This window comes from Protopterus annectens, chromosome 17.part0 (assembly GCF_019279795.1).
Source record: "Protopterus annectens isolate FY-2018-M chromosome 17.part0, PAN1.0, whole genome shotgun sequence".
Taxonomy (NCBI): Eukaryota; Metazoa; Chordata; order Ceratodontiformes; family Protopteridae; genus Protopterus; species Protopterus annectens.
This window is the reverse complement of record NC_056751.1, coordinates 825,520,105-825,533,694: the sequence shown is the minus strand read 5'-3', so window position 1 is coordinate 825,533,694 and position 13,590 is coordinate 825,520,105. Positions and strand designations below refer to the sequence as shown.

Below are 13,590 nucleotides of genomic sequence, written 5' to 3'. Positions count from 1 at the left end.
AGGCGTATATCTAGGTTTAGTAAGGAGAAGGGAGGATTATCCTGACTGAGTATGTCACTGACAGAGTGGGTGGCATAGTTAAGGGTTTTTAGACTAGTAATCTTTTTGGTTATTAATCACTGGGGCCATTCTAGCTATGTGATGAACGTGTGGAGGTATATATCAGAGGGGGCATTTTACTCTACAATTCACTGATTCATAGACATTCCAAGGCCACGGAGTCCTGTGACCATTCATACTTTGCCAGTACCCTACCTCAGGCCACACCTCTTTCTGCAGGAGGGCCATACCAGTCAATCCTGTAGTTAATTTGTGGATGGCTATCCAGTCATCTAGTGTATATGTAAATGCTGATAGTGAGTCTAGATGATTAATTTCCAGGGCAAGGTTATTCTAGCGTTTTGAGAGTTGCTGGGCTATAAATCTGGACCTGATTAATTATATGAGTATAAGAAAGTAATTACCTCTTTAGACATTGGTGATATTCCTTTGCAATTAGCTGTTTAAGTAAAAGGATTGCCCAAAATCCATTGTCCTACAGTGGTTGAAAGAGAGGGAGCTATCGACCCAAGTACATAGGTCCTTGATTACATTTTTGTATGTTGTCTGTACATTATGATGAGGGGAAGGGTTGTCTATCAAAAGTGATGGATAATTGATCTAAGTAGAAGAGAGTACAGAGAAATGACTTATTTTGATCAGAGATAACTTTAGATATCAGTTGTGCTAGATAGAAGGATTTCCTGACTACTAATGCTATGTGGTACTCGAAAGGTAGTAATTGACCAAGATGCTAGGATTTCTGATTGTTAGATCAGTTTGGAGAGGGGTACTGGCTGTACTCTAAGTTAGAGATGAGATTATTTTGCCAAATACAACAATACAGCACTTTTTGCATTTAATTTTATCCCTTTTTCAGTGCACATTTAAATACCCACCTTGTAGTCATCAGTAAGCTTTGCTAGCCATAGGTCTGGGTTTATGTTTTGGAGGTCAGAAAAGTGTATGCTCAAGGAAAGAGTTCTTGGCACCTATCTCTGAAATGCACACTGGTTACTTTCTTGCTTTCTGAGGCAGCACCTGCCACTTTAATTATGTGGATTTTGTCTTTTAGCCAGTTAACTATCCACCTTACCATGTATGGATGTAGATGTGTTCCTTTTCATATGGGGAGGATGACAGGCCACTGCAGTTTCTTCTTTTACTGGTATTGACACATGTTTTGTAGACAGCCAGCTATATATTTTTACATAAAATATTAGATGATAGAGAACAGTTGTGGATGATTAAAACAAGGGCATTATTTTCTCCTGAACTTAATAAAAAATTCTAAACATTGATTCTGTATTCATTTTTCAAGATGGTATGGCGCTAGGAATGCTTTCACCACTTAAGAGAGGCATTACTCTTTGTATTTTTATAAATGTATGTGTATATTTTTATGGATGAACAAATGTGGGATGATTTGTTATTATAATCGTATTAATGTATTACTACATTTTATTGTGGTTATTATTTCAGTCTTTGATAATTACGCTTGAAATTTGATTACATGAGAATGGAGATGTATATATAAGTAAATGCTGAGATATTTAGTTAGATTAACTGCTGAAACTGATATATTTAGCAAAGCCAGTCTTTTATTTGGGGGTGAGATCATTCATCTGTGCTGGTTCATTTTGGACTTTTTAGAGTCTTCTTCATGTTTCTAACTTTTTGCATCAGAATTACAGCTCTGTAGTGCAGTGATATTCCTTGTTTGTACTTGTTGCTTGTCACTGAGAAGAAAGGTGATTTTGAAATTTGCATTTCTTCATGAATTTGGATTGCAAAAAATGTGTATGCTGTTACTGGGTTCTTTTCCTGATTATGAGATGTATTCAGTGCATTCTGGCTTTGATTTGTGTATGGATTTGGAATGTTACATTATTATCCTATACAGATGATTATGTGTGCAGTTTTCTTGGTCTCCTTTTTTTCCATATTCCACTGCTTCAATCTTTCTTCCTCAGTTCTTTAACTACAGGAACATTTCACATCAAAAATGTGGAGCAATGGTATGTATTATTGGCTGTTCTACAGATGCCACACTGTTGTCAGTGGTGGATCTGTGTTTGATCTCAGTTACCCTCCTTCCTTCTGAAATCTTAAAACGTGCTCCTTTGATGACATGCATGCTACTTTGATTTTCAACACTGACTAAACAATGAAAGGATCTTATAAGGTCAAGAAGTAATCTGACTGCATAATTTGATTTTAGGTTTTTAGTATGCTTTTTTTTTTTAATTTGTTCACTCTCTTGGACATAATGTTTTAATATAAGATCTGATGTTGTTCTTCTCATTCTGATTCACACATGGGTTACAGAGCCAATCCTCGGATCTGACTTGGTCACCTTCTACAGACTTCAGCTTCCAGGCTTGAACTTCTCCCTCCACCCACAATCCTCTGTACTAAGTACAGCTTCCTCAGATATTGTTTGCAACCATTTGTGTTGGGCATGCTCTCCAGCGCTCGAACAGTTAGTTATATATTTCTTCTGAAAATAGGTAAACCTTTCTGTTTGAATATTTCTTTTCTATATCCTCCTCCTGCCCACTAAGTTTTTCACAGGCATTAAGACATTCCTCCATTCCCTTATACATATAGTTATATATAGAATTATTCTGGTTGTTGTTATTCTAGTGTCATTCTTACTGTTATTATTGTTGTTGTTTGGTAGTTTGTTGCTGCTACTTTTTCTTGTGGCAATTAGACTTGCCTTAAAATATACATATATAAAAAAAATATATGCATTTAGCTATTAAGAGAGATGGATAAACCTACTGGTTTTAACCAGTGTCCAGAGTGTGGACACAAAATCCTGCACTCTGATTCCCATGACAAATGTGTGTACTGTTTAGGAGCAGAACACATGCAGTCCAGATGTGCCATTTATGAGTGGTTCAACCCCAGAGCAATCGCTGATAGACGAAATAAGTTAATTTTGAATGGAATTATGCCTCCGTCCACTCACTCTTCTCCAGGGGCTCATCTCCCTGAACAGGCTATACTGGGTTCTGTTACTAAGAAGCACCCTCATAACCACCCCAGGGCTTCATCAGAAACTCCAGCTAAAGTTTTAAATGCCTCGGATCCAACTTCTTTGGCTTCAAGACCAGGTTCTGCACCAACAGATCCAAAAGCCCTCTCGGATTCATCTGCAAATGCTTCAGTGAATCTATCTGTTGTGTCAGATCCTTAGTCCTTTTCGGATCCGACTTCCTCAAGATCTAAGACTATGGCGGCTCCTCCAAATCCTACTTGTCCCTTGGATCCAAGGAGATTGAATCAGAAGACTCCGTCTCCACTATCCTCCTCCTTAACTTTGGAGTCTAGGACTTTGGCTCTGAGAGATGGGAACCAGTTACCAGGGTTGTCTGTTCGATCAGTCTCTCCCATGGTAACCACAAAAACTTTGCAGACTCCAAGGCATTCGCTGCCTCTGTCTTTAGCTTCATGTAGATCCCCCAGAAGCCTTTCTGAGTATGATTTGGACAGGATGGTAAGGAAGATGGTAAGGAAGATCATCAGGGTTCAGATCTAGATGGGGATCTTGGCGCCATCCCCTCATGGATCCGCAAGTGTCCCAGCCAATGTAGATTCTCCTTCCCCGATGTGGCTCTTGGTATTGGAGCCCCAGGACCTTAGTCAACTGAGAGATTCGGTATCATTTGAGTGCCTTCACTTTCTCCACCATCAGAGTGGGTCTGTGATCTGGGGGCAGGGATTTGGCTCCAATTTTATTAGAGCCATCTCTTCCCCTCAATGCTCTTGACAGCACAGGTCTGGTTCTATCTGGGAGCCATGGATCCGAGGTCCTTGTCATTTCTTTTTCGAAGGCTTTGGCCCTGATGGAGTTGGGCAGGGGTTCTCTGGGTCCCTCAGCTTTCCCGATCATAGAAAAATCTTTCTTTGCAGAAAGAGACCTGATCTCTTTGGTTGCTGTTCCACCCCATTGCTCCTCTTGGGATCTGGGAATTGCACCTTCCATTCCTGTCCAGTGTCAGCCCGTTTTGAAGAGTATCCAGGGATCTTCCACCTGAGGTGGCTCCCACCTCTTCCAATACCTCCCCTAAACATCCCACAGAGGAGGTGCCACAGAAGAGGACCTTCAAAAGGAGGCATTAAGACTCCTCTATGGAGTCCCTCACAGAGGATATGGACTTCAGTGAGGGAGAAGGATCCCCAAAATCACCACCCTTTTGTAGACATTTTGGAAATTTTGAAACACAGAGGTGGTTGGTCATCCCAAGATCCTACTTCCGAGGAGTCTGTGTTTCTGGAAGCCTTCGACATGAGCTCATCCACATTTTGAGTTACCCCCCCTCCGGCAGACCCTCTCATACACCTGGTAGCCCACTGGGCCTGGAAGGAGCTGGACAGTATAGAACCCGTGCCCAAGTGACATGACAAAATACTTCCACCCCCCCTAAAGATGCTTCTTTTTGGTCCAAAGGTTTTCCAGACGATGCTGTGGTGGTAGCAGCTAACACTAAAAAAGAGCTAGCTGAACAAAGCTCTACTGTCCACCCACCAACAGGGAGTCTAGAGTGATGGACATGTTCAGCAATCGCATTTATGCTTTGGCCACCTTCACGCTGAGAGCACTCAACTACCTGTTACATTTTCCTCACCTACAGAGAGACCTGGTCAAGGAACAATCTAACTCATTGACAGAGACCATGTCAACACAGGACTATGAGAAAGTTTCTCCAAAGCTGGCTACTCTTTCTTCCCTTGCCAACTCATCCATGAGGCTCACATCTCACTCAGCAGAGGGTACCTCACAGGTAGCCAGCATTGGTATTACTGTGCGCAGACATGCCTGGATGAAACTTTGTGACTTCGCAGAGCCCTTTAAGCTGTCTTTGTCATTATCCCCCTTTGATGGTTCCTCTTTGTTTGGACCATCTGTTAAAGACACCCTGACCCGCAGTGAGAAAGAGGGCAAGACCTTGTCTGCTATAAAGATCAAGTCAGGCCACCAGAGAACCTTTCTCTGATAAGCCCTGTCAGGACTTCTAAAGCGTTTCCTGACTGCTTTGCCCTGGAGGCAGTCAGGGGTAATTTTTCTCTGCATTCAGGCACCTCCCGGGGACTAAACTGTTGAACACTGGGGATGGGGGTACTTAGTGATATAAAAAGGGCAATTTTTTATAACTATTTAGTACCACAACATAGGTTCACTTGGAGGACATTTTAAGCTTAGCCAATTCCCTTTTGGTGCTTGAATTAACATTTTCTGAGTTTAGTCAAGTTAGTTTGCAGACATGCCAAGTCCCCCTGACCATACCTGGAAGTGGAGTAACCATGCAGTTAACTAAATGGAGTGAAAGTCCAGGTCACACTTGCCAGATGTGTGCATTAACTGGGTTGTGAAGACCTCAGATGCAGAGGCTTCTCCAAAAAATGAGACCAAAACAGACAGAGACCAGAATGGAGAGTACTGTAAATATGTGCCCCATCATTTGGTTCTTTCCATGCATCTCTGACGACAAAAGTAATCATCTGTCACACTCCATCCTGCTGCTGAGAAGGCTGAGTGACTGAAAGAGCAGGTAGAAGAGAATATCTAGTTGAAGTCAATGCATTTTCAAGTGCCAAGCAGTGCACATCCGGCACACTCTGCAATATCAATGCTGAAATTAATGTTGAAGCAACCCTTGCAGCCAGGAATATCAACACCAAGCACCTGAAAGTCAACGCCCATTGATGTAGACACAAATGACATTGGTATAAAGCCTAGCACCAACTGTTGTCCACATACATTGGCACCGGATGACCCAACAGGCCTGAGCCCAGTATCATGAACTTTGGGCTGAAAGATCTAAAGGTTAAAGCTTCAGAGTCTTGCAGTGGTGCTTACAAGATCACTTCCAACCCTGGTCCTGAAAGCTTGACCCCATCTGCTGGAACAGCTGAAATGCCTTGCACTGACAGCATCAACACCGATGTTACCAGCTTTGATGACACACCATCAGTGTAGAAGGTGACAGATTAAGGGCTGTGATCCTGAAGGCAAAACCACATCTGAAGTAGACCCACCTGTTTACACTGACACCTGGAGGCTGTTTTACAGTTTCATCTATACTGAGTTGGAACACTGGCTGGTAAGAAGTTCAAAGAAATTGCTAGAAATGAAGGCAGGGAAGGAGTACACCAGATCAAGGAAGAGGCAACCCCATCCCCTGCTGCAGCGTCACATACACCCTCATCATCTTCAAACAATGGTCTGCAGACTGTCAGGGCAACCCAACAAACTGCATTACTACCTAAAATTAAATGTGCTTGGCCTTAAAAAAATTTGGGAAATGAATACTATCTAGGCTGTGGTCAGTGGCTTCACTGGATTTCATATACTTCACTATCAGCCTACGCTTTTTAGTGCTATTGTACCAGCAGTGACTGTGTCTTGCTTAAGACTACTATATTGATATAGACAGTGACTTCCACGAGTGGGTTAATGCTTCAGTGCCACAATACCCTTTAAAAGACAATATCCCTTCCCTTTTTTATAGTAACACTCTGCCACTGCTACTTGCCAGTCCAGTCTAGCATATTCAGGATACAATTACTTTACACTTTTAAAAATAATCAACCATACTATTAACTTAATAGGGGTCAGCAGTCTCTCATTAAAAGACTGAAGTCAACAATTATAATCAATCCACCAGTTTTATGTAATTACCCTTTTTATAATTCAACAAACAACTAACCATAGCACAGGCTTTTGAAACTGAGTGCTAAAATACTTAAAGGAATTGGGCAATAATACACCTTGAAAATTAAATACGCAAATAAATATATTCTTGCACAGGGAAATATAAAATAAAAATAGTTTTGAACAAAAAGATGGCGTTACACTGGCTTTCACCTAGCCGGTCCTACTACTAACTATAATCTATCTACCAATTTAGTGGCTGAAAAGACTGACAGGCAAAGCACTAGATGTTAGTTAACTGATCTAGACAATAACTATTGTCTGTTCTCATCTAAATTCATGAAAATATTTTTTTTTACTACTCCCCATCCTAAAGCACAATGAACTAGCCTGCTTCACTGAACTTTTAGAGAAGAGTCTGTGACGTGAAAAAAACCTCTAGGAGGTGTCCTAGCACACTTTCTACAAAACACCTATTTTAGTGATGTGTGTGTGTGTGTGTGTGTGTGTGTGTGTGTGTGTGTGTGCGCGCTTGTTTTATACTGAATGATGCTCACCTTCAAATGATATCATCTATCCATCCACAACCCATTTTTCCCATGTGGGAGAAAGGTATCACTTCAACAGTGACAGTCATCTAGAAACAATGTTCACACCACTCGGCAATAATACCACTTCCTGCAAATTTAAAATTCTGAATCCAAACACCATCCAAAGCACTGTGGCTTAAATAATCAGAAAGTTCCAAACAAGTTAAGGTAGTCTATCTTTTTCAGGAACTAACACTTTTTGAAGTTTAGCTGCATCAATTTTTTTTCATTATCTTTCACATCTTTGCTGCATCTTTACTGAAATAACAGCTACAATTTTGTAAAGCTTTTCACATTTTTCTCCTTTGCCACATCTTTACTGATAAACAACTACAGATTTTGTACAGCTTTTTACAGAGGGTATATGCCTCCCCAGTACAGTCTCAGATATGTATGATGTAGTATCTTGTCTAGTAAGCTTTGCTTTACCCCTATGACTGGAAGCTACAAAACACCTGTCAGCGAAGCCAAAGAATAACATGAACTCTTTCATCCTAGGATTTTTGGTTGGTGCAGAGTCCTTAGAAGATACAGGTTTATCTTCCCTACTTTTCCACATTATCCAATCTATAAGAATCAGAAAAAAATGGGTCATGCTAGATCACCAAGGGGGATGACCATGCAGCAACAGAAGAGGAGAAAGTCTCTTCTTTTGTGGAATTTCATCAAGAAACAAACCTTTAAAAATTAACATATTTTTCCCACCTCGTAAAGTTCTGGAATCAAAAGCTTCACAAATATTATATTGTTGATTTTAATGTCCTGCCCCCTAAGAAATACTATACATGAAGTGTACCTATGCTGGGAAGGTCTTTTATGTAAATATTTGAAGCATTTTAAAAAACTTTACCATTCATAACTGCAGAGTCATTGAAGTTCCAAGCATCAAACATTGGTATCAGGCTTGTCAAGACACAAATGACGGACACATTGTACAACCACTACTGTCTGATTACCAGGTTTTATCCCAGAAGACTGAGGTTGCAGTGTCCCAGAGATTTCTTCTTTCCATGATATGCAGTAACCAAAGAGTTGGTATATACTGAGTGTGGAAGTAGTAATGTGATTTTTTTTTTTTTTATAGATACATAAATAGAATGATAAGGTGATATCACTCTTTTGTGATCATAGCTGTGTCACTGTGTGTCTCAATCACAAAAAAGTCAATGTATTGTTATGGAGTCAACCAACACACACACACACACACCAGTTACATAAAACAGAGCCGGAGCAGAGACACACAGCAGTTTCAGACAGATACATAAAATGGAGCCGGAGCAGTTTCAGATACATAAAACAGAGCTTACTGTGGGTGACTCTCTGGCAGCATTGACATGATTCCCACGCACGTTTGTGTTTAAAATTCCCATGATGCATGTAAGTCCTCCGTTGGGTCCTAAAACAGCTGTAAAAGTGGGGGGAGCGCTCCCTCCCCCTTGCTCTATGGTTCTGGCGCCTATGCGGGGACTCCCTGAGGGATGCCCTAGTCCACGATTGGCCCTCCAGTCTCCTTTATGCTATCCTCCCCTTCTGTTGATCCCAAAATTCCTTCAGAAAGCCCAATGGTTGAAGAGCACTATAATCCTCATTGCCCCTTATCGGCCTCATCAGATTTGGTTCCCCTTTCTCTGGTCTCATCTTAAGTATCCTCCATGGATACTGGAGCCCAACTGGGACCTCGTAGACCATCCATCGCTAGGACTCCATCACGTTCTGGCCACTCTCAAGCTAACTGCATGGTTTCTCCAATTTCAATGATTGTTAAAGGGTCTAGGCTTTCATCTCCTCCCAAGAGTATGGTTTTAGCTTCACAAAAGGCATCTACCAAAAAAGTATTTAGAAGCAAGTTGAACAGATTCTCTATTTGGGCTGCCAAACAGAACATAGACCCTTATTCAGCCTCCATCCATACCATCCTTTCCTTTCTGGCTTCCTTGTTTAAGAAGGATCCAGCTTCGCTACGATTGAGCTTCAACTGGTGGCCATAACCAACTTTCACTCTGGGTTGTTTTCAGGTTCTGTTTCTTCTAGATTATGTAAAGCCTGCCTGAAGGGGATTTTCCTTCTTAGACCACCCATCAAGACCCCACTCTTCCATGGGAGCTACCTTTCATCCTCCAAGGTCTGACTTTTGAGCCAGCCAGTGATTGTGACATAAAATTTTTATCTTGGAAGACTATTTGTTCTAGTTGCCATCACCTCAGCAAGAATAATTTCTGAATTACTGGCAGTTTCTTCTAAACCACCTTACATTATTTTCCACAAAGATAGAATTTCCCTCTGTGTTAATCCATCTTTTATGCCTAAAGTGGCTACTGAGTCAAATATTAATCAGACTACACAGTTACCATTTTTTCCCCAATTACTCCAGTAAAGGGGAGTATATGTTCCATTTGCTTGATGCTCATAGGCAACTACATTTCTGTCTTCACAGAACTAAAGAGTTCAGAAAATCAGATCAATTATTTGTATCTGTTTCACCTAATCGCCTGGGACGTGCAGTAATAAAGGTAACTCTTGCAAAGTGGATTACTAATTGTATTTCCTTCATATATGATATGAATGGCCTGAAAATGTGTACTCCCTCTAAAGCCCAGATCGGTAGCCACATCTATTGCCTTTTCATCCAGAATCCCTATTGATGACATCTGTGCAGCAGCCACTTGGTCTAAATCCCTTACATTTGTGACTCATTACAAATTGGACATTGTCTCCAGAAGCAGAACTTATTTTAGTTTGTCACTGCTCCAGCATATCCTTCCTTGAGACCACCCAAGAGAGAAAGTAGCTGGGGACTCTGACCCATACGTGAATCAGAACAAGAAGGACAGCATCAGATTTTTTTAGTTATGTATGTACCATAACCTGGCATCTGTGTTGTCCATTCTTGTTCTGATTCACCTTCCCTCCCATTTGTCCCCCGGCTTGAGACATTTTTTTCTGGGGGATCTGTGAAGCATTTATAGGAACGTTTGTTCCTGCTTGAGCTTCTTTTTTTTCTCCTTTTTCTTCCTTTCCTTATTTCTAATGGGAAGAACACTCAATCTGAGGAAGCTGTGCTTAGTACAGAGGATTGTGGGTGGAGGGAGGAGCTTGAGCCTTGAATCTGAAGTCTGTAGAAGGAGGCCAAATCGTATCCAAGGATCAGATCCATAACCCATACTTGAATCAGAACAAGAATGGACAGCACAGATGCCAAGTTATGGTAACTAGATAACTTATAACACATATGTGTGTCCAAGATTTTCATTAATATTTCAGCAGTACAGGAATGTTTAATCCTTAACTCTGCTTTTGCTTTGACTGTGGCTGTTCATTAAGAGCAGAATGGATGATGTTTTGTCCCGGTATGCACATAATAATTTACTGACCTTAGAGAATATTGAAGAGACAGACTTCACTTCATGATTAAAAATATGATTCTATGAAAATGTTTAAACTCTATTAATCTGTTAGTTTACTGTTCTAAACTGTCACATATTTTAATTTGCAGTTTACTGCTGGATTATTAAATCTTCACACAATTTATGACACGAACATATATTTTATATACATTTCATTAAATGTTTAGGTTGTGTAAGTACATCTGCCAAGCATACAGTAATCGTTTTGAATGTTGCTTTATTGTTTCACTCATTAGAGTTTTTTGTTTTTTTATTGTCACTGAAGGTTGCAATAGTAACTCCTGACCTAACGACATTCCAGACCACGTCAAGTGATGTCATACACCATCAGCTTGATCACCATCTTGTAACAACAGAAGCCAGGCCGGTAACACTGCTAGCTACATCAAATGGCACTCAGATTGCAGTGCAGGTGAGTTTTATATTCATGAAAACAGAAAGCAGTAGAAATGGGAGCATTGTCACAGAACTTTGATAGGCAATATAGACACTGGTTAAGCTTTTATTCTTAAGCATTTTGTGAAACTTGGCATATCAGTTTTCAGTGGGAGATGATTTTGAAACTGACTACATTATTTTCAGTAAAGGTAAGATTATCAAAGGGCAATGCTGAGAGCAGGAAATAATTGTATTCTAATTTCCTAGATTTTTTATTTTTTTTGGTTCCACCCCACACACAGCCGTTTGCTAGCAACCTAGTCCTAGAACCCCTTCTTGATCTTTCACCCTGACATCCCTGGCAACTGTCCTTCTTACCCTTCATGGTCAGGCCCTGCAGCAGAGAAATTCTCTATGTAAGGGTCAAGGAAGTGGGTAGAGCGAAGATCAGAGTGACCTGGTATGGAGCCATTCTGACAGCTGAAAGGGTTTTTTGTTGCACTCTACTGATGTCCTGACCCACATTCAGTAGAGTCACTGCTCTCTGCTGAGGACTGCATTCCTCTTCAAAAATGCCTGCTTTCATCTTGAGATAGGTGAGCTGTCAAAAATGCCACGTATTCCCTATTTTCATTGTGCATATAAAATTACTACAGCAATAAACATTGATCACAAAAGAATGCTGAGACTTAAATAATTATAATAAATCTATATGACCTTTTGTTGTTCCTGTGTGCTCACTTGGATTTTAATATCATCTGGAATAGTGCAACTGCATGATTTCTTTATTTAACCATTTTTTGGCCATGTAGGTAGGCAGGTGGATTGTTACAGTCCAAAGTTAGTCATCACCTGGGAGCATGAATATGGTGTCACTACCTGCTTTATCCAGTTCAAGGTTGTAAGGAACTGAAGCCTGTCCTTTCAAACTATGGACATAAGATAGGAAGGAACCTCTCATAAGTGAAACATCTGTCCATCAAAGGATGCATGCATCCATACACACTGAGCAAGCACACTTAGGTGTAGTTTGACTGTCTACACTTTACCTATCTCATTTCTTTGGGATGTGTCAGGAAACCAGAGACCATGGAGAAAGCCCAGTAAAGGCTCTACACAGAAGGCTTCTTAGCTGGGAACAGAGTAGATGAAGCAAGCTCTGTGAGACAGCAAAGCTAGCCACTGCACTACTGTGCCACCATTACAGAGCAAATATAAATAATTGTTAGTTGGACAGGTAGGCAGCAAAATTGTATACTTCAGTAGTAAGTTACCTAAAAATATGTACAGGTTTAAAAAAAGAAAAATAGGTATGTAAACAATTACATGTATAAAGATATATGCATTCATGAAGTTGCACACAATCCAGCAAATCACTGGAGTGGGTTTAACATGGGCCATGAGCCAGGGGCAAGATTTGTTCTCCCACTTCTTTGTGTTTTAAGAATCATGACTCTCACTTGGTTGAATTCAAGGATGCAAAATTAAACTTAACGTAATTTGTTTTGTTTTTTTTTTTTGCGCGGGGAGGGGGTACACACACACACACACACACACACACACACACACACACACACACACACACACACACACACACACACACACACACATCAACTGCTTATTGTATATACTAATTACAAGATTGCACAGTCTTGAGGAAAGTGCACATTACCTGTCAACAGTCTGTTTAGATGACCAAATTTTGTTAAACAGATGCCGGTCATATAGTGTCTACAATATTCAGTGTTCACATTATTTATATGTCTGTATCTGTCTCTGTATATATGACTATGTAGAATATCCCAATGTGAGAAACATAAATGAGTGACCACAAAAGGGTAAAAACACAAATATTTGACACACAAAATGAGAGAATCACAAAACAAAGACAACTTCTCTTTCACTGTCAGTATCCAGCAGTTACAAAGCACAGATCAAGTACTGTCTGAATAGTTATACTATTAGAGAAAGGTTTTTAGTAATGTATTGTGTAGGGTTAGGCTTAAAACACAAACACACACGCACGTATGGTGTTCCTAGCAGTGCCACTAATCAGGGCCAAAGGACACAGAACACCCACAACACAAATCAGGCAAAACACTAAATCTATCCTCTTATCTAACCCTAACCCGTGAACACTCAATGTATACACTCATCTTGTAATAATGCAGGCTTGCGCACCATTCCCTTCCTACACACTCCTACATTCCTGGAGTATGCAAAGCTTGATTCAGTCAAATATGATTCTCACTTGTTTGACTATTTTCTCTTTTATGGTCACTCATTTGTGTTTCTAACATACGCATTTTCTACCAAATGAATGACAACCATATATATATATCCATATATAGTAAAGTCTCACTTAACCAGCACTTGTGGGGATTGGTAGATGCCAGTTAAGTGTATGTTCCAGGATATGCTTTGCAGTTTTTGATTGGCTTGTATACCGGCATATGAGCCAATCAAAAAATCACAAAGCAGAGCATCTTCTGTTCAGTGCAGAGCAGCCCGCTGT

The 13,590-nt window shown here is 40.4% G+C and overlaps 1 protein-coding gene across 1 annotated transcript in view; it reads left to right on the top strand.

Annotated features, from left to right (window-relative positions):
- Positions 1–13,590, top strand: part of ZNF143 (zinc finger protein 143) — a 752,158-nt gene that overhangs the window by 698,254 nt on the left and 40,314 nt on the right. The window contains exon 16 of the mRNA XM_044059280.1: positions 10,963–11,109. Coding sequence (XP_043915215.1) covers positions 10,963–11,109 — 147 coding nt within the window. The remainder of the gene's footprint in view (positions 1–10,962; positions 11,110–13,590) is intronic.